Genomic DNA, 17,343 nt, shown 5'->3' with positions numbered 1-17,343 from the left:
GCTTCCCAGAACGGCAGGCGTGATCTCTTGGCTGTTGAGATATTGGCGCTCAGTGACCCACGGTATTCAGCTTGCCTTCGGGATGCTTCGGTGCTCTCCTCAGAAGTATTAGCTACTGATACGCCTGACTACCTCTCATTCTGATTATTATTTGCTATTCGTGCTGTCGGCCCTTCTCCACTTCTGCCGGCCGATCACGGGGCCATGGATTACCAAGAACAAGCCTCCAGCTCTCCCCCGGCCCTGGCACCTCTGACGAGCTGGGAAACCTAGCAACGGAGCGAGCTGGCCCAGGGCTCCTGCGGGGAAGGGGAGCCGGGAGAAGCAGGTGTCACGGCGACGGGCGATGGTGACACAGGAGTGCTGACAGCAGCCCCCTGGAGTGACTCATCCGTCCCTGATGGCTCTGGAAGTACTTGTGATTCGATTTCAGGCTTCACCACCCCTGATGCAGTTACCGGAACTGCTGAGATCATCAGAGTGGTGGAGGCGGACCTCAAGGCGGTAGCCAGCGTCCTCGGGGGACAGCCAGCGTCCTCGGGGGACAGCCGGCCTCCTGATGGGACATTGGTCAGTGGGGTCTCGTGAAAGACTCCGTGTTTAACCGGGGGCAGGGGCGAGGGGCCAACTCTTTGCTCCTCCAGTATCTTGAATGATCTTCTGTTCCAGTTGGTCCTCACCTGGTGCGAAGTGCCATTGTCCAGGGGACCCTGGGGAGTCCCCACCTAAGGGTGTGACCCTCCATTTCCCACTTGCCCCAGGGCACCTCTAGCTTCACCTGCAGTGGGACCAGAGCCTTCTCAGGAGGACACAAGGCCGCTGGGTGGAGGGACTCCAGCGGCAGGAGAACATGAGACCCGGAACCCGCTAGAAAGGGAGGCACTTGGCCCAGGGCAGTGCGTACCTGATGGCCTGGCCTCTATGACATAGCGGGTGATGGGTCCCTTGCCCGGGTCTCCGCTGGACCAGTGGATGGCGATGGCAGAGCTGTACCGCACGATGATGGGCACTCCAGGTGGTCCAGGGGCACCTGTGAACGGCACACGGTGGGCAAGGGGTGGCACGGCCTCCCCCATCCCAGCTCCCCGTGCTCTGGCTGGGGGCTCTGCACAGCCAAACCCTCCGAGCCTGGCCAGAGTCTCCGGAAACCCTGTGAGCGCCGAGGCCCGAGGACTGGGTCTCAGGCCTGTCCTGCTGATGCAGCTGTGCTCTTTGGGTCATCCACACCCCCTCGTTCCAAATTCAAAGCCAGAAGAGGTATACAGGGAATGCCAGAAAGGTCCCTGGAACGGAGTCAGGATACCTGAACTCACTAGATGGGTGACTCTGATCAAGTCACATCACTTGCCAGTGCCTCAGTTTCCCCCATCTGTGAGGCCCTTTTGGACTGTAAGGCTTGAAGAGATGTGTCCTGGGGCGATGGTAGAGGTGGGTGTGATGATGGTGGAATGGACCTAGGATAAGTGGGGGGTCGGTTTTTGAGGGGCCGAAGGGCTCCCTGACATTTGTCTTCCAGCCTAGGATGGCAGCGTCCTCCCTGCTTCCTGCCTGAAACGCACCCACCCCCGCTGGGCCAGGGAGGAGGCTGGGAGCATGGGAGGAAAGCGTGGGCTCTGCCGCTGGCTGTCCTGGTGGGTGCACCAGCATGGCAGCCCGTCACGTCAGCCACCTGGACACCAGCCCCAGGAGCCGAAGCAGGGGAGAGCTCACTTGCGAAGTCGGAGGAGTGAGCCAGTTTCGTCTATGGAGGGTCCCAAGCCCCTCCTCTCTGGGGGTGCCTGTCCCCTGGGCTCTCACTGGCCCCCAAGCCCTGACCCTGTGCGTGGTCTACGTGTCTGTCCATCACTAGACCCGGAGCCTTGCACCCCCAAAGCTGGGCACAGAGTGGGTGCTCCCTACACACTTGTGGGAGGGGGGGAACAAGTCGGTGAGTGGGTGCGGGGGTGACCGCTGGCCCGAGTGAGCGCCGAGTGTCGGCTGTGGATGCCTCGGGGCAAGGAGCCTGCAATCCAGCTCCGGACCGAAGATCCTCCAGGCCCAGGGCAGCTGGCAAGCTGGACAGCAGGCCGGGGACTCACGACCAGAGCTGCGCTGCCCACCGCCCGGCCCGTGTCCAGTCCCGACCCGTGACCTTGGAGAGCCTCATCTTCCTTCCTTCCTTCCCCAACGTGCATCCCGCCTACAGCTCAGAACAAAGGCGGCTGAGGGGTCAGGGGTGTGGGACACAGCTCAAGTGGGGTGTGACGGGTGGGGAGAGTGCTGTCGGGACCCCGAGTTCTCACTCTGCACAGGACAGAACTCAAGGCTGACAGCTGTCATTGACCCCTGGACCCAAAGCTTCTAGCACTCCCAGACACCTGGCCTGGAGAGAAGAGGACGTGTGATGCCATGTCCTTTGCTCGCCCACACTCGCCGGGCGCAGCTCAGCTGTTTCAGAGGGAGCCCCACTGCCTCCTCTGAACTTCCTGCCCGCCCCCTTCCCACACCAGGCCTGGGACACTTCAAGCCCCAGGTTAGAACAGCCTGTCCTCCAGCCTTCTCCTGTCCCCACTGCCCCGCCTCCCTTTGTCCCTGCCCGCTTGCTTCCAGCTTTTGTTTCCCAGGGAATTTGGCTCAGGTGAAGAGGCGGCACAGGAGGGAGGGGGCAGGTGCAGGGCAGACGGCGTGGAATCTTCTGGATTCCTCCGGGGGCCCTGTAGGCTTTGTTCTGTAGGAGCCTAGGAGCTGGTGGGTTCTCTGCAGAACCCAGGGTGGGGAACAGAAAGCGCCCAAGAGGAGAAAGTGCAGGGTGGCCGGCCCAGCCCAGTGTGGAGGAACACATCTGCTTGACAGGTGAGAGGCTAGGACCAGCAGCCTCTCTGCGCTGCACTGCCCCCCCCCCTCCCAGCTAAGCAGCTAAACTGCTCGGGCCCACAGGGCAGTGAGCAGCAGGAGAGAAAAGAGGGAGGAGGAGGAAGAGGAGGAGGGGCTTCAGGGAAAGTCTGAGATGGGCTGTGTCCTTTCTCAGGGAAGGAGGGAGCAGAGGCTGGGCCGTGGCTTCTGTGTTCAGGAAGGGACATCCTGCTTGGGTGACAAGGACTTTGGACAACAAATTTTGACCACAGCAGGTGCCAAAATAATTCCCCCAGCTCAAGGCTGGCCTCAAGAAGTGTCACAAACTCAGACAGAACCACTCTGGGGTCCTGGTCCCTGGCGTCCCCCTCCTGTCCCCACTCAGGCCCAGTGCACAGCCTGGCCTCTAAGTGCCCTGCTCCTTCTTCCCTCTGTCACCTGTCTAGGGAGGACACAGCCTGACAGGTCCCCCTGCCTGTGGCCTGGATGCTCTCCCTTCCTCCCCCGCCCCCCAGGCCCCACCCTTGTACTCTCTCGGGCTGTGGCTCTGTCCCCACTAGACCCCGTCCCACTGCATCTCCGCACCTCCAGGATCTAGCACAGCTCCGAACACCCCTCTGACTTGGGGGCTGAACGCGGGGTGCGAAGGGCAGCAGTCCCCGTCTGCCCTGTGCTCCCTTACCCTCTCCTGGGCCGGTGGTGACGTTGGCCTCGATCTCCGGCCCGTAGGCGAAGGTCTTGGCTCTGATGCGGAACCTGTAGGTCATCCCCTCCGCCAGGTCCTTCACCTTCAGCCATAGAGGGCTGTTACCCTTCACATCCACTGTCACGATCTTGCTGACACCTGGGAAAGAAGTACCGCATATGTGGGGGACCGCGAGGGCAGGTGGTGGCCATGGGGGGGCCTTGGAGCCAGGCCACACGGCCGTGCTCCCCCAACACGCAGTCCTGCAGGCCAGTCTTGGGAGAAAGGGGTCCACGGCTGGAGAAGTTGGGAGGAGCTGGGACTGTCTGTCCGTGGAGTACACAGTGTCCTTCGGGATCTGGTGGGAAACAGCTCCCTACCGGTCTCACTGAACCACTGTCCCCCACATGTACTCTACCCTCCGAATTCCACAGAACTGGACTCCCAAGGGTCCCCTTTCAGGAAGGGCTCTGGGAGAGACATCACCTGAGTCCAGAGTTGGAGGGGAGAACCCGCAGCCAGGCCCTACAGCCGACAGCCTCGGGTCCACCAGCAAGGGCCCTCCCCGTGGGCCCTCCATCAATGCACCCGAAATCACGACAACCAGAGGGGAGGCTGCGATGATTTTAGGGGGTCAAGGTTTGTGCTCCGTGCTTCCTGGGCCCAAATCCTCCCGCCCGGCAGCCTCCCCAGGGGTCGGGACCCGGGCTGCTCTCCATGTTCCCCCTGAGCAAGGTGGTGACCCCTGGGATATGGGCTTCGCAGGTCAGAGCCCAGCGCTGGCCGTCCCCTGCCCTAGCTGTGGTTTGTTGTCCCGCTGAATGAGGGCATCGACAGCATTGAGGACAGCACATTAGGAGGTTAAATAAAAGAGGACCTGGCAAATGGCCAGACTATGTTACGAATAAACAGGCATCTGCTGACAGAATGATGGCAGCTCGAGCGGCCCTTCTGAAGGAAGTCACCCGCGGGGCGCCCAGAACAGCGGCACTGGGTACCCGTTCCCTGACATTTCTGAGCAAATCCCACATGGGTCTGGGCTGCGGTCTTCCCAACAGGAAAGGGGCCAGGAGCCCCCTGGGTAGGCCAGGCGGAGGCCACCGTGAGGAGAGCCTGTTTGGTCGCCTGCACCTTGTCCCCGTGACCTCCGCCCTCTCCTTCCTCTCCGAGGGGGAGACGGCCCCTCTCCTGGGGCCTACACCTGACCATGTCTCCTGGCCCGCCCTCCCCACCCCCGCCAGTGTCCCAGAACACAGTGCTGCTCTGCCGTATGACCTAGCTGCTGGCAGCCAGGTGACGGTGAAGACTGAGGGCCATTGTTTCCTTGCCCGGCTCAGGACTGCGGCCCCCGTGGCTCTTCAAGGGCTCTGGCCCTCCTTCTGGCCAAGCTCTGTAGTCAGGGAAAGGTGAGAGTGAGCAGGTGACCTCAGGCCATCAGGCCACCACCTGTGAGCCAGCCACACCCCCGAGTCCTCTCTGGGCTCTGGAACCGGACAGGCCAGCCAGGAGCCCCTCTAAGTAGATGGCCATGCTTTCTGGATTCACTCACATTGGCGTGGGGGTAGGGAGCTGGCAAGGGTCTGACACCCAAGGTCAGGGTTAGCGTGGCCTGGCCTGGGAGCCTGGCAGCAGGGAAGGGTCCCCACCGGGGCGTGGAGGAAGGGGTGGGGCAGGGGTCACTGGGGGCTCTAAGGACAGCCAGACGAACAGGGCTCCAGGCGAGAGGAAGGCAACTTGCACATCGGGGTTCTTGAATGGAGGTTCACGGGGAAAGGGGGGCAGTGACACCCCCAGACTTGTACTTTCCAGGGAGAGGCTCCAAGGCTCTTAACAGATTCTCAAACGAGCTCCTGACCCCACAAGAGGCAAAGACCTAGACGGAATAAGGCCGACCCTCTAAATTCTGGGGGACAGGCACGGGAGGGGCCATCAGGGGCTCCCCGATCTTCCCAGGCGGGATGGCAGCCTGGCCACCGTGGGATGCCGCAGCCCCCGTAGGCTCCCTTCCTCCCCTCCTCGCTCTGGCCGTACTCGGGAGAACTAGGGTGCTGCTCGGTTTTGCGCCCCTGTTTGCTGCTGGGGAAATGATCCTCTCGTCTGCCCCTGAGTCTCCCTTTACGAGCAGGGGAGACGCTCACCCCATCCAAGGCTGTGCAGTGACCCCGACAAGAGAAAGGCCTTGGGAGTCAGGCTGGGAGGGCCCCACTCACCGTCCACTGGGGTGCAGGGCTCATACACCAGCCGGTAACCCTCCAGGACACCGTTGGGGAACTGCGGGGCCTCCCAGGACACGTTCACCGAGGTTGTTGTCAGCTCACTGAATTTGACCGAGCTGGGAGCACTGGGAGCTGCAGGGGGACAGGAGAGGGTTTGTCTTGGTCTCCCACAGACATTCAAAGCCCTGGGTGGCTTCCAGAAACCAGCAGGAGCTCTTGGGTCTGGGCCCCAGGAAGAGAGAGGGCAGGGGGTCCTCAGAGGTCATCTGTGCCCCTCCCCTCCCCCACGATGCTGCTACCCCTCTATTTCCAATTCCAGAGTCCACGGATGGGGAGGGAAGAGAACTGTCTTTTCCCTAGAGTTAGCGTACTCCCTTTCTTCCTGCTAAGTGGCCCTAAATCTCCAGGGCCACTGTGGGGTCAGGGGAGATCCTGGCTCTGTGGGGCTCGTCTTTCACCCTCCCTGGTGGGGAAAGCGGCGCCCACCGGGGCCTCAGAGTATGAGGCGACTGGTGAATAAGAAGATACCAGAACAGCCACGGTGTGGCCCTTCTCCGGTCCCTGGGGCCCCAGGGCTCGTCACGGAGAGACCGTGCTGTCAGAAGCAGCCTGAAATAGGGACGGTCAAACCATGTGGAAGAGATGCTTTCTTGGCTGGAGAAGCCTGGAACGACCCTGAAAGCCTGGGGGCCGTGGGGGTGGGGGGACTCTGGTGGGGAGGACAGAGAGGAAGGGAAGGAAGCACGGAGCTGGCTTCAGGGGAGCTGACCGGGCTGTTCTCACTGTCCGGTGCTGCCCCCCCACCGAGCCGAGGCTAATCTGGACCCTGCTTCCGCTCCAGCTCCGGGACGCAGCCCCAGCCCACAGTCTTTGAAGGAGGGAGGCGAGCTCAGGGGGTCTTTCCTGCCTCCCCGAAGCAAGAGGGACATGGGTCAGAACACTTTGTCCTGCTGCCGGAAGCGTCCAGGCTCCCGGGGGCTCACATCCGGCCTGGGACACTGACAGAGAGCGGTCTGGATGAGTGGACAGAGAGGCCAGACCCTCGGGAGCCAGGGGAGGAAAAAGGTTTCCCTGGAGTCGTGGCTTGGCCCCAAAGAGGACAATGCTTAAGAACTGACCCCACAGTCCAGCCCTCTAAGCAAATTAACAGGATGGGAAGCAGCAGGCTGGAAAGGATGCTCAAGGGGGCGCAGGACAAAAGGCTTGTATTTAATCCACGAGGAGGGAACCCCATGTCAGCGGAAGGAGCTGCCGTGCAGTGAAGACAGCCCAGGACCAGCTCACCCGTCCTGGCCTCCAGCCTCTGCTTCCCCACGGGCGGGCCAGGGGGTCCTGGGCACAAAGCATCCCTACCCAGGCCTCCCCTGCTCACTGAAATGGGTAATACCTGCATTACTCATCCCAGGGCTTCTGGAAGGAGCTGGTGGCATATCTGCCCGAGAAGGTCTTTGGACAGCATTGGTCGTGTGGGCACTAGGGTTCTGACCCTCACCATCCCGCCTCCTAACTGGCCTCCCCGCCTCCCTCCTCTTCCGTCCGTCAGTTTGTCTTCCGCACAGCCGGCAGAGTGAGTTTTTTTAAAAACATAACCGGATCCTGTTGGCCAACTGCTTAAACCCACCAACGATTCCCCAGTGCACTGAGAATCCCTCCCAGACTTCCTTCCAGGGCTCCCCGACCCTCTTGGGCCATTTCCTCTCAGGTCACCCATGAAAGCTCCTTTAATCCCCTCCGGTCTCAACGCCTTTGCACCTGCTGCTCCCTCTGCCCGGAACCCCTCCTCCAGGCTTCCCACGCTGGGCTCCTTCCACTCAGGTCTCAGCTGTCAGCCGTCAGAGGCTGCAGCAGACAGACCTGTCCAAGGCCACATGTTCACCCCTGCCCTTGTCCTTCTACTGGTCAAACTCACAGCACTGAGGCAGATTCATCTAGACAGGTGGTTCCGATCTGTCAGCACTCCCTAGGGTGGGGACCTGGGCTGCTGTGCTCCCAGCATCTAGCACAGGGCGGGGTTTCTAGAAGATGCTCAGTAAATATTTGTTGAAGGAACAAAGCCGGGGCCGTGACGCCATGACCCAGAAAGCTCGGTCAGAACAAGGCCCGGCCAGAAATGGGGTTGGCGGGCTACAAGATGTGGGGAGGACTGGGGACATCCGGGGGCTCTCTCCAAGGCTCTCTGGGGACAGCCTCTGTCTTCTGAGCACTCTCACGGAGGCCCCCTCTTTTGGGGCTGTGCTCTCCATCTCTGGAGGCCATCTCCTGGGCCTGGGTGCCCAGCCCAGATGTCTCGGCAGATACGGCGGCTGTTTCTACCACGCCCCCCACCCCAGGAGCGCGGGTGCCCGGTGCCCCCCTCCCCCCGCAGCCCTTCTCCCCGACCTGTTTGCTGTGTCTGGCCTCGGGTGGGGGGACTCCGAGGCCCGTCCCCCGCGGCATTGAAGGCGGCCACGCTGACCATGTAGGCAGTGTAGCTGGTCAGGTTCTTCAGCTTCACGCCGTTCTCGGCCAGGAAAAGTGTCTTCACCCGCTCTGTGAGGTTGCGACGCTGGGCTTCCCAGAAATAAATCTGTGGGCACAGCCAATCGTGGGAGTGAGGTGGACGCACTCGGCTTTCCTCCTGCCCCCTGCCAGCCCCAGGGTCGCAGAGATGCCCTCGTTGGTGCCGTCCACACGCCCTGCACAGCGGGCGTGCGCCCCTCAGGGAATAGTACAGAAGTATTTAAGAGCGGTTTTAGAAACCCTTCCAGAACCTTCTTTGCACAGCAAATACTTCAGTCTCTGCCGCACTATGTCCCAGGAGAGCACAGACCCCACGTATCTGTGTGCCCCGGAGACGGGAGGGTTTAGCACAGCACAGGCCCATCAGCCCTCGGGATAGGGGACACAGTTACAGAAGGAAGAAGTCAGCTCCACACTTCAGGACCCTGAGCCGGGGAGGGAAGTGCCGGGTGGGTAGACTCTGCCCCAACGGAGAGGAGAGTGCAAGGAACTCTCGGCATCACCATCAGCTGGGAACCCGTTAGGGATGCGGAATGTCAGGCCCACCCTCCTTCCCCCTTCACAGGCTGCAAAGCACCTGCCGGTTGACAAGGACCCCGCTGGTGAATTCATCTGCAGGCCTGCAGGCCGGCCTGGGGCTAAGCCCCCAGCGCCCCATTCACGAGCACGAGCACGGGGACTTCACCAGGTGATCCCTGAGCTATGGTGTTGTCCGTGAAGCTCCGGACTCCTCACTAGCGTCAAGAACTTTGAACAGAGAGACGCGCGGGAAAGCCGCAAGCCTCCCGCCCCGGGGATGATCAGCGAGTATTTGGCGCCACCTGCTGGCCGAGGAGATTGCTGCAAGCTACGGACCTCAATTTCTCAATTTGCCTGGAGGAAGCCTAGTGCCAGGGTCCCCACCTGGCACTCAGGACATCTCGTCACCCAGAAATCCTTGCTTTCATCTAGCCCCGCCCACCTTTAAAAACAGATTCTTCCGATGCGAGTAGGTATCAGAGAGAGAGAGTTGATATGGTTGTTCATGTACCGTTCCCAGTGACGGGCACTCAATATAGTGGACAAAGTTCCCGCTGAATTAGGGGTGCAGGGTCAAGGCCAAGGTCAACACCTGAGATCTGGGTGTTCTCAGCACACAGATGGGACTTGCCGAGTGCAGATGCAGACAATGAATGTAGAAAGTCATCGCCCCTCATATCTACCATTTCACTCCCCTGCGCTTAGGGCTCCATCAGATCCAAGAGGCCAGCTTTTAAGCCTTGGTTGAATCCGGACCACAGCCACACGCTGCCGCAGGGAATTCACGCGTTCAGTCTTCACCGTGCTACACCACCCTGGTCCACCTGCCTTGGGCGCATCTCCTACATCCAGATCTCATCCACTGCTCCCCCCTGCCTCTCCCCTCCCCTCGTGAGGCTCCTTCACCCGGAAGCAATCAGATGAGATTTTCTCTCCACACTCCCGGGGTGCCACCCATACCTTCAGCAGCCCCTGCGTCCACATCCTCTGCCTGCCTCCCTCTGTGCCCGGGCTGCACGGCAGGCTCCTCTGTGAGACGACCTCACCTTCCGGCATGAAATCCCAGCCCCTCTCACCTCCTCCAGGACCTCATTCCCCTCAGCTTCTGCTCTTCCTAGAATCACTACATCTCCCCTCTTCCTGGATCATTATCCGCACAGACGCGAGCCAGCATTTCTTCAGTCTTAAAACCCCCTCTGTTGACTGTTTCTAATTCCTGTTTCATTTTCCCTTTAAAGCAACACTCCTTAAAAGGGGTATGTGTACTCACTGCCTCCTCTCCTTCTCTCTTCAATCCCTCCAAGCTGGCGCCCCCACCCCCCACTCTCGTCAGAGTAACCTGTGAACTTGACCTGGCTAATGCAATAATCCTGGGCTCCGCAGGCTTTCTGGAAAGGGCCAGGTAATAAAGATCTCAGGTTTTGCAGGCCACATATCTCTGTGGTAACTCAAAAGCACCCACGGGCAATCTGTAAACAAATGAGTGTGGCTGTGTTCCAATAAAACTTTATTTACACAAACAAGTGGGGGGTCAGATTGAGTCCTTGGGCTATAGTTGCTTCCTAGATTTCATCTTGCTTGAGCTCTCAGCAGTATTCAGTAAAACATAGTCCTCCCTACTCCGGGAAGTACGTTCTTTATGTAGGTTTTGAGACTTCAGTCCCTTTTTTTTGGTCCTAGGTCTCTCAATTTTCATTCTTCTTGGGTTTCCTATTTGGGTCTAATCTCTGGGCTTTCACCTACATGCCGCGGACTCCACAATTCACATGTCCAGTTTAGACCCTCGCTCTTGAGCTCCAGACACGGAAATCGGCTTCATGTGACGTCTCCCCTTGGGGGTCCAACCGACGTCTCCAGCCGACTCCAGCTCTCCCCCGCAAACTTCTTCCTTCTGCCCACTTTTGTCTCTTCCGGCTCTGTGCCTGGAAGCTCCATCATCAAATTGCTTATAAATCCTCTCTCACTCTCCACATTCAACTCAGCAAATTCTACCAGCTCCATCATTCCAACGAGCTGGAGAACAAATACCTCTCACTGCGCTATTGGCTGGCCTCAGCCACCGCCATGCCTCACCTAGATGACTCAGCCCCCTCTTTGTGGTTTCGTGCTTTCCCCATTTCAAAACCCAAGTCACCTGTGGCCCTCCTTTGCCCCAAACCTTCCACGGCTGTCCTCTCATTTTGAGTGACAGCCAAAGCCCTTGAGTGTCCTGGGTGATGTAGCCCAGGTCACTGCCTGACCCATCTCCTATCATGCTGCCCTCCACACACACATTGGGACGCACTGGGCTCTTAGTTGAGCTTTGTAAACACCAAGCACCCACCGACCCCAGGGCCTTTGCTTGTCTTTTCCTCTTTCTGGAATGTTCTTCTCCCAGAAGAACATGTGATTCTCACCCTGTTCTTCATTTTTGCCCAAGTGTCCAGTTCCCATTAAATCCTTTCCTAACAACCCTATTTAAAGTTCCAAAACTCCCCCGGCTCATTTGTTCTACGCCCTCCGTGGACCACCTTTGCCACCCTCTGGAGGAGCTTGTTTTGCACGTTGTTGGTCTTCTTCCCCTGAAATTTAAGCTCATGTTGCCTCTCTGTTCACTGATTTCCTCCCAGACTGAGAAACACCGCTGGGAAAAAGTAACAGCTCAACACACACGCGTCTCTGGAAGACCTTAGCTGCATGGGCGTGACCGCCCGGGGAACCCGTCACAGCTCAGTCAGACCCAAACCAAGCCCACCGGCTGGCGACGTCCGCCCATCATTCACGTCCGTGCTAATTACCATGGAGGCTAATGCACATCTGGGATGGGCCATCCCGGGCCCCCAGCTAAGAATACCGACTGTCTCCATGTTTCCCAAGCACGCAGACACCTGCCGTGTGATAGACGCGGTCCGTGTGTCTGCGTGTTTCCTGCGGCTACATGTTCGCTGCAGACTTCCGCATCTCGACAGTCTGCTGGCTACAAACGGTGGCAGGCTCTGCCCCAGCTCCTCCTCCTTCCCATGGGAGGCCTGTGCTGGGGGTCTGGGACTAAGCCTTCGCCCTGGCACTCCTGGGCAGTGTATCATCCTTCCTAGGTGAGATGCCTTCCCTCCTCCCTCCCACCTCCTAGGTGGAAAAAGACTCCTACGTGGGTTTCTATCTTCAACTGGGGCCACTACAGTACAAGCTAGGTGACCCGGGCACGCCCCTGGCCTTTGCGGGAACTCGGTTTCTGCCTGTGCAATGAGGGGGCTGAGCCAGCAAACCATGAGGCCTCGTGGGGGGCGGTATCTCACACTCCCCCTCTTGCTCCTCCTGGAACAAACCCCCAGCAGGAATCAGAGTGGCGCTGGGCACTGGCCCAGGACGCAGGCGTCGGACACACCAACAGCTCCGACCAAGGAGACACAGCATTATTACTCTGTCCACTGCCTCCTCTGCTGGGTGGTGGTGTGCCGTGCCCCCCTCCGCCCTACACAGGGTCAGGGCTGGCAGACCTGGCGTCTGACTCTTGGCTACCTGCTTCTATTGTGCTCTTGCCCACCCCCTCAACTGGGTCTCAGTTTCCTCATCTGTACAATGGGTGCAAACGTCTATACTCTGCCGACTACACAGGCATTCCAGACAGTGAAGGAGTTCTAAAGGGCTTGGAGAGTGCTGCGGATGAACTGAATTCTGTTAGGACACGTGACATCCTCTAAAATCTGGAAATAATTTGAAACAGAGATTTCTACATCCTCAGCGAGGGTGCCTCTGCCACTTGGTCAAATCAATATTGTAATTGGGGTTGGCCCAAGGACCATCTGGGGGGCGTCTTTTGCTGGCATTGGGAATTGGGGGACTGGGGTCAGGGGTGTTGCCTGAAGCAAGGCCCGGGCTTCTTGCCTCTGAGCTCCGCCGGGCTAGGCTGCCGGAGAGGCCAGGTGTGGTGCTGCGTCAGCGCACAATGTTCCCGGGGATTGGGTGCCCACAGCCAAGGGAGCCGGGGTGGATCTGCCGACCTCTCCCTCCTACCACCCAGGGCTCACTCCCACTCCCAAGCTGGCCCTTTGCCCCAGCTTGTGACACGGGTCACAGGTCACCCTTTCCGGCCTGTCCTGGGCACATGGGTCACAGGTCACCCCGTCCCCACCACACCTGAAGCTCCCAGATGCCCCGGCCCCATCAGGCAGCTTGGGCCCCCCGCCTCCACCCCCAGACCCTTACCCTGCTGGAGCACCCCATACCTTGTAGCCCTGGATGTCTCCATTCTGGCTCTCCAGCGGTGGTGGCTCCCATGTCACATCCAGCTGTGTGGCCGTGGTACCGTGGACAGCCACATTACGGGGTGCCGCAGTGGGCACTGGAGGGCATGAGAAGTCGTGAGTGAGGGGTACAGTGGGCTTTAGGGAGGACGAGGAGGTGGGTTGGAGCCCCCGAATCCCCTATGTCCTCTAGTTGGACTTCCGGGGTGGGAGAGGCTGGGGCTGGGAGGGGGGTGGGCTCACCGGCTTCCCCAACGAAGACTTCCTGGGGGGGGCTTGAGGGTCCCTCCCCCACGGCATTGTACACGCTCATTCGAATCTCATACCGCCGGTGTTGGTTCAGATCTGGGGGAGGGGGGTAGAAGCACAGAGAGGTCACTGCCCTGCAGGGGACAGAGCCAGCATGGAGGACGGAGCCTGTGATGACGCATCTGTGACTCTAGCTCCTGCCTGAAGGTTCAGGAAAGAAGAAGGAAGGACTGGGGTGGCTGGGAGGTGGTCCGCCCCCCGGGAATTGGGACATGGGACGCCTGTGGATGGCTTCCCAGCCGAGGGTGAGCACACTAGACACTTCTGAGACTCAAAGAGACCCTATTAATATTTGCGCAGGGACAGCTCGTGCGAACCAGTGCTGTTCTCCTGGGCACACGGGTCCCAGGTCACCCATTCCAACCTGTCTTGGGCACACGGGTCACAGGTCACCCTGTCCCCACCATGGCAGACGCCTGAAGCTCCCAGTTGCCCCAGCCCCATCAGGCAGCTCTCCCCTCAGGGAAGGGGCTGATTGGATGTGAATTCTAGGCTAAGAGATGCTAAGTTTTTGCCAAGTTTGGGGGTCCTGGGTGGGGATGCCTGGACGGAAGCTGGGAGACAAGACAGTTGTAGGAAAATGGGCCCTGAAACCTTGGATGGGAATTGCCATCCCTGCTTGGCTGGGGGGAGGCTAGAAGGTTCTCCTACCTCTTTCCCTGGGCACCCTGCCCTTCTCCCCTTCCTCAGGGGGAGTTCTGCTCCTCTGATGGAATGTGGGTGGGGGAGTCACCCTAATTTAACCAGCCACACTGCCCATGTGGGCCACTTGGCTGATGAAGGAAGGGGAAGGACAACATGGTGTCACACTCTGCTTCGTACAGAAAACAGGGTCCCTCTGCCCAAGCTCTGGGCCTTAGGGAGAACCATGGACTTTAGAAGGAGAGCGAGACTTGGACCAGACATCCCCCTGGGAACATCCCCAGGTCCCTGGGGGACAGTGGGGGTTCCGCTCACTCCGGAGGTGGGGGTCGGCCTGGAATACAGAGCAGTGCAGAAAAGTGCCTTCGACGGGAGAGGTGGGCGGCTGTGCCGTGGACGCCTGCCCTTCCAAGCAGCAGACCCGGAGCTCCTCCCATGGACCTCCGGCCATCCCCTGCCGCAGTCCCCCCATGGAGCACAAGACCGGAGCCGCTCCCTCCCCCGTTCTGCACCTGATGGACGCAGGCTTCCCTGGTCACTCTCTACATTTCTGCATGTTTCCAGAAAGTCACGTGCACTTAGGGCGACCCCATTCTTCAAGGGGCCTGAGGAGGGCGCAGCCCTCAACCCGGGCTCGGGTGTCCTCAGAAACCCCATGCTCCCCATCCCCGTGGAAGGCCTGAGCCCCACTCGGGAGCTGCCATGCAGGGACACTTACTGTCCAGCTCGTACTGCGTGAGGCTGGGCCGGCTCAGGTTCCGCACAGCGTACATGGCTACGGCGCGGGAGGCCGAGGGGGCCAGGGGGAGACAGCAGACAGAGGAGGTTAGTACACATACCCCGCTCCGCAGAGACCCCGAGGAAAGGGGCAAGCGGGGGGTGGCTGGGAGCACACAAGCAGACAGAAGGGGTGTCAGGGTGCCTGATGGTGAGTGGGGGGCCCCAGGCAGGAGCGAGAGACGGTGCGCATGACGGCAGGGGCGGGGGACGACACAGGGCACCGCGAGACCCCAGTGCCCGGCACCCTAAGGACGGCTCTGGGGGATGCCCCGTCCCCACTGGCCCTGGGGGGACCCATGGTCCCCAGTCGCTCCCTCGTCTGGGGCGGGACTTTGACAGAACCATCCCCACACCATGGGGGGTGTTCATTTTCTCCTCTGAGCCAGAAACCCTTTTACTACCAGGAACTAGGATTGCGTTATCCCCAGGCATAAGAAATCACAACCACGAGCACAGTCTGCTAAAACACGAACGAAATTATGCAAGCCGTCGGATCAGCTACACGGAGTTCTGGGAACATTCCTCTACCCCGTGTCCATCCATTTCACTGTCTGCTGATACTCGTTAGACGCCAAGACACGAACGCTTTAGGGGAATTACGAGAGAGCACCCTGCACGCTCTCCGTCTCCCACCCGCTCAGGGACCCCCGTCCCCGGGCTACTCTCTCCTGCCCACTCCCTGCCCCTCCGCCAGCCGGTCACGGTGGCCATGGCACACAGCATCTCCCATCCCGGCCCTCCAGTCCGTTCCGAGCCTCCGCCTTGGCCCCCGCCGCCTGCTTCTCTCGGTGACTGCACCCCTGCCTCTGGTCCTCCACGGCTGGCCATCGCTCTCCTGCCCCAAAGGGCAAGCACGTCATTCCCGGGGCTGTGACTCCCTCTGGGACTCACAGGCCAGATCCGAGGATCTCGGGACAGAACAGTGACCTCCACCAGCAGGTCGTCAGGATGGGCGGGGTTGGCTCCTGGCCCTTTCCACAGCAGACCCTTTGCTGGGCTTTCCCCTTAGCTTTGTGGGGGGGGGCGGGTTTCACTTGGGATCATCCATCAGGGTCAGCGCCAAGGCCATCTTCTGGGAGGCTTTCCCTGGCACTGGCTCCCATGGAAAAGGCCTCCAAGGCCATCATGCCAACCGTCTTGGACATTGTGAGTTTACTTCTGGAGCACCCCTCCTCCTTGAGCCCACAAGCTCCGAGAGGGCAGAGGACATCTCTCCTGTTCACTGTTCACTGGTGCTTCCAGTGTCCGACGGCACGCAGAAGGTGCTCAGTGAACACCCAGTGGCTGAACAGGACGGGGGCGGCGGGAAGAAGCACACTCAGGAAAGGGCGGCGGGTTTCAGGTCAGGGTGGCTCCAGGAAGCTGAAAGCTTTTGGGCTGGGAGGGGAGTGTACCCGCCCCGCTGTCCCCTGATCCCTGCAGATGCCACTCACAGGTAAGCTCAGCCCACTTGGCCCCCGGGTTGTTGATGCCACGCAGCGTGAAGCCCCTCAGCCCCTCGTACAGCAGCTCCCGGTACCGGATCCGGAAGCCCAGGAGGATGCCGTTGATCTTGTCCTCTGCTGGGGGCTGCAGGGAAGGGAGTGGAGAATGGGGAGGGGCAGGAAACACTGAGGTTCACCCGCTTCCACTCTGCCCCCCTCCCTCCCTCCCCATGCTGCCTCCTGTGACCACAGGGCTGAGCCTGAGTGGCCACTGGGAAAATAAATCAAAAGGACGCTGAGCATTTTTAAATTAAGAAGCATTTCCAATGAGGTGATTTAATCTCTGCAATAGTCCCTGCAAGGCAGGGAGGACCGGAATCTCTCTCCATGCCACTTCCATTCCCGGAGCAGGAGGGGAGGCTCAGAGAGGGTAAGGAATTTGCCCAAGGACACACAGCACCAGCCTCCCTGGGCTTGGTGACCCACCCTGCCACCTCCCCCCCGACCAGTGTCTCCTGGGGTTCCTACGAGGCCGCCCCCTATCGCTGGAGGCACTGGTCTTGCCCTGCCTTTTATCATCGTCTCCTTGGCTCTCTGCTCCCATCCATGGCCCGGTGGGAGAACAGGCTTTAGGAGAAGGCGGAAGCGGCTTTTTAAGAGGCCGCGTTTTAAAATCCCACTGAAGGGGCTCAGTCTTGTATTAGCTCCTTCACTGTCTCCCTGGCTGCCGCTGGCATCTCCCTGCCCCTTCGCCAGGATGGCCCAGGGCTCCGCCGGCCTTGTCCTGGCTTCTGGCCGCATGAGGTCATTTCTACCGGATGGACTATCCTGTTGCCATGAGGCCTCAGGCTGGGGAGGGGCTGCGGGCCCCTTCTGGTTTCCTCTCAAGGGGTCTCCAGTCAGGGGGGCTGCAGCGGACAACCGCCTGCCCCTCTGATCCCAAAAGTGGAGACAAGGGTTTGCTGCTTTGGGGCCCCTGTGGGTGACCTGCGGAGTCCAGAGGCTGGACCTGAGAGCGGACGGGAGGGTCTGCAGGTGGAGACTGGCAGCCTCGTCTCATGCATCTGGTGGACCTCCTCAGACTGCGGCAGGACAACGAGCCCACCCAGGGACACCAGGGGGGCTCAGTCGGTGAAGTGTCTGCCTTGGGCTCTGGTCATGATCCCAGGGTCTGGGGATCGGGCCCCACATCGGGCTCCCTGCTCAGCGGGGAG

General features: G+C 60.2%; 1 protein-coding gene across 1 annotated transcript in view; it reads right to left on the bottom strand.

Moving 5' to 3' along the window:
* The window catches only part of LOC111158139 (sidekick cell adhesion molecule 2), a 287,109-nt gene that overhangs the window by 16,824 nt on the left and 252,942 nt on the right, over nucleotides 1–17,343 (bottom strand). The window contains 8 exon segments of the mRNA XM_022520020.1: nucleotides 905–1,030; nucleotides 3,515–3,676; nucleotides 5,728–5,865; nucleotides 8,113–8,299; nucleotides 12,957–13,072; nucleotides 13,218–13,319; nucleotides 14,644–14,700; nucleotides 16,139–16,274. Of these exon segments, the coding sequence (XP_022375728.1) occupies nucleotides 905–1,030; nucleotides 3,515–3,676; nucleotides 5,728–5,865; nucleotides 8,113–8,299; nucleotides 12,957–13,072; nucleotides 13,218–13,319; nucleotides 14,644–14,700; nucleotides 16,139–16,274 (1,024 nt within the window).

Source organism: Enhydra lutris, unplaced genomic scaffold, assembly GCF_002288905.1.
Source record: "Enhydra lutris kenyoni isolate GAN:26980312 unplaced genomic scaffold, ASM228890v2 scaffoldscaffold57, whole genome shotgun sequence".
In the NCBI taxonomy this organism is placed as follows: domain Eukaryota; kingdom Metazoa; phylum Chordata; class Mammalia; order Carnivora; family Mustelidae; genus Enhydra; species Enhydra lutris.
This window is presented reverse-complemented; position numbering and strand designations above follow the sequence as displayed.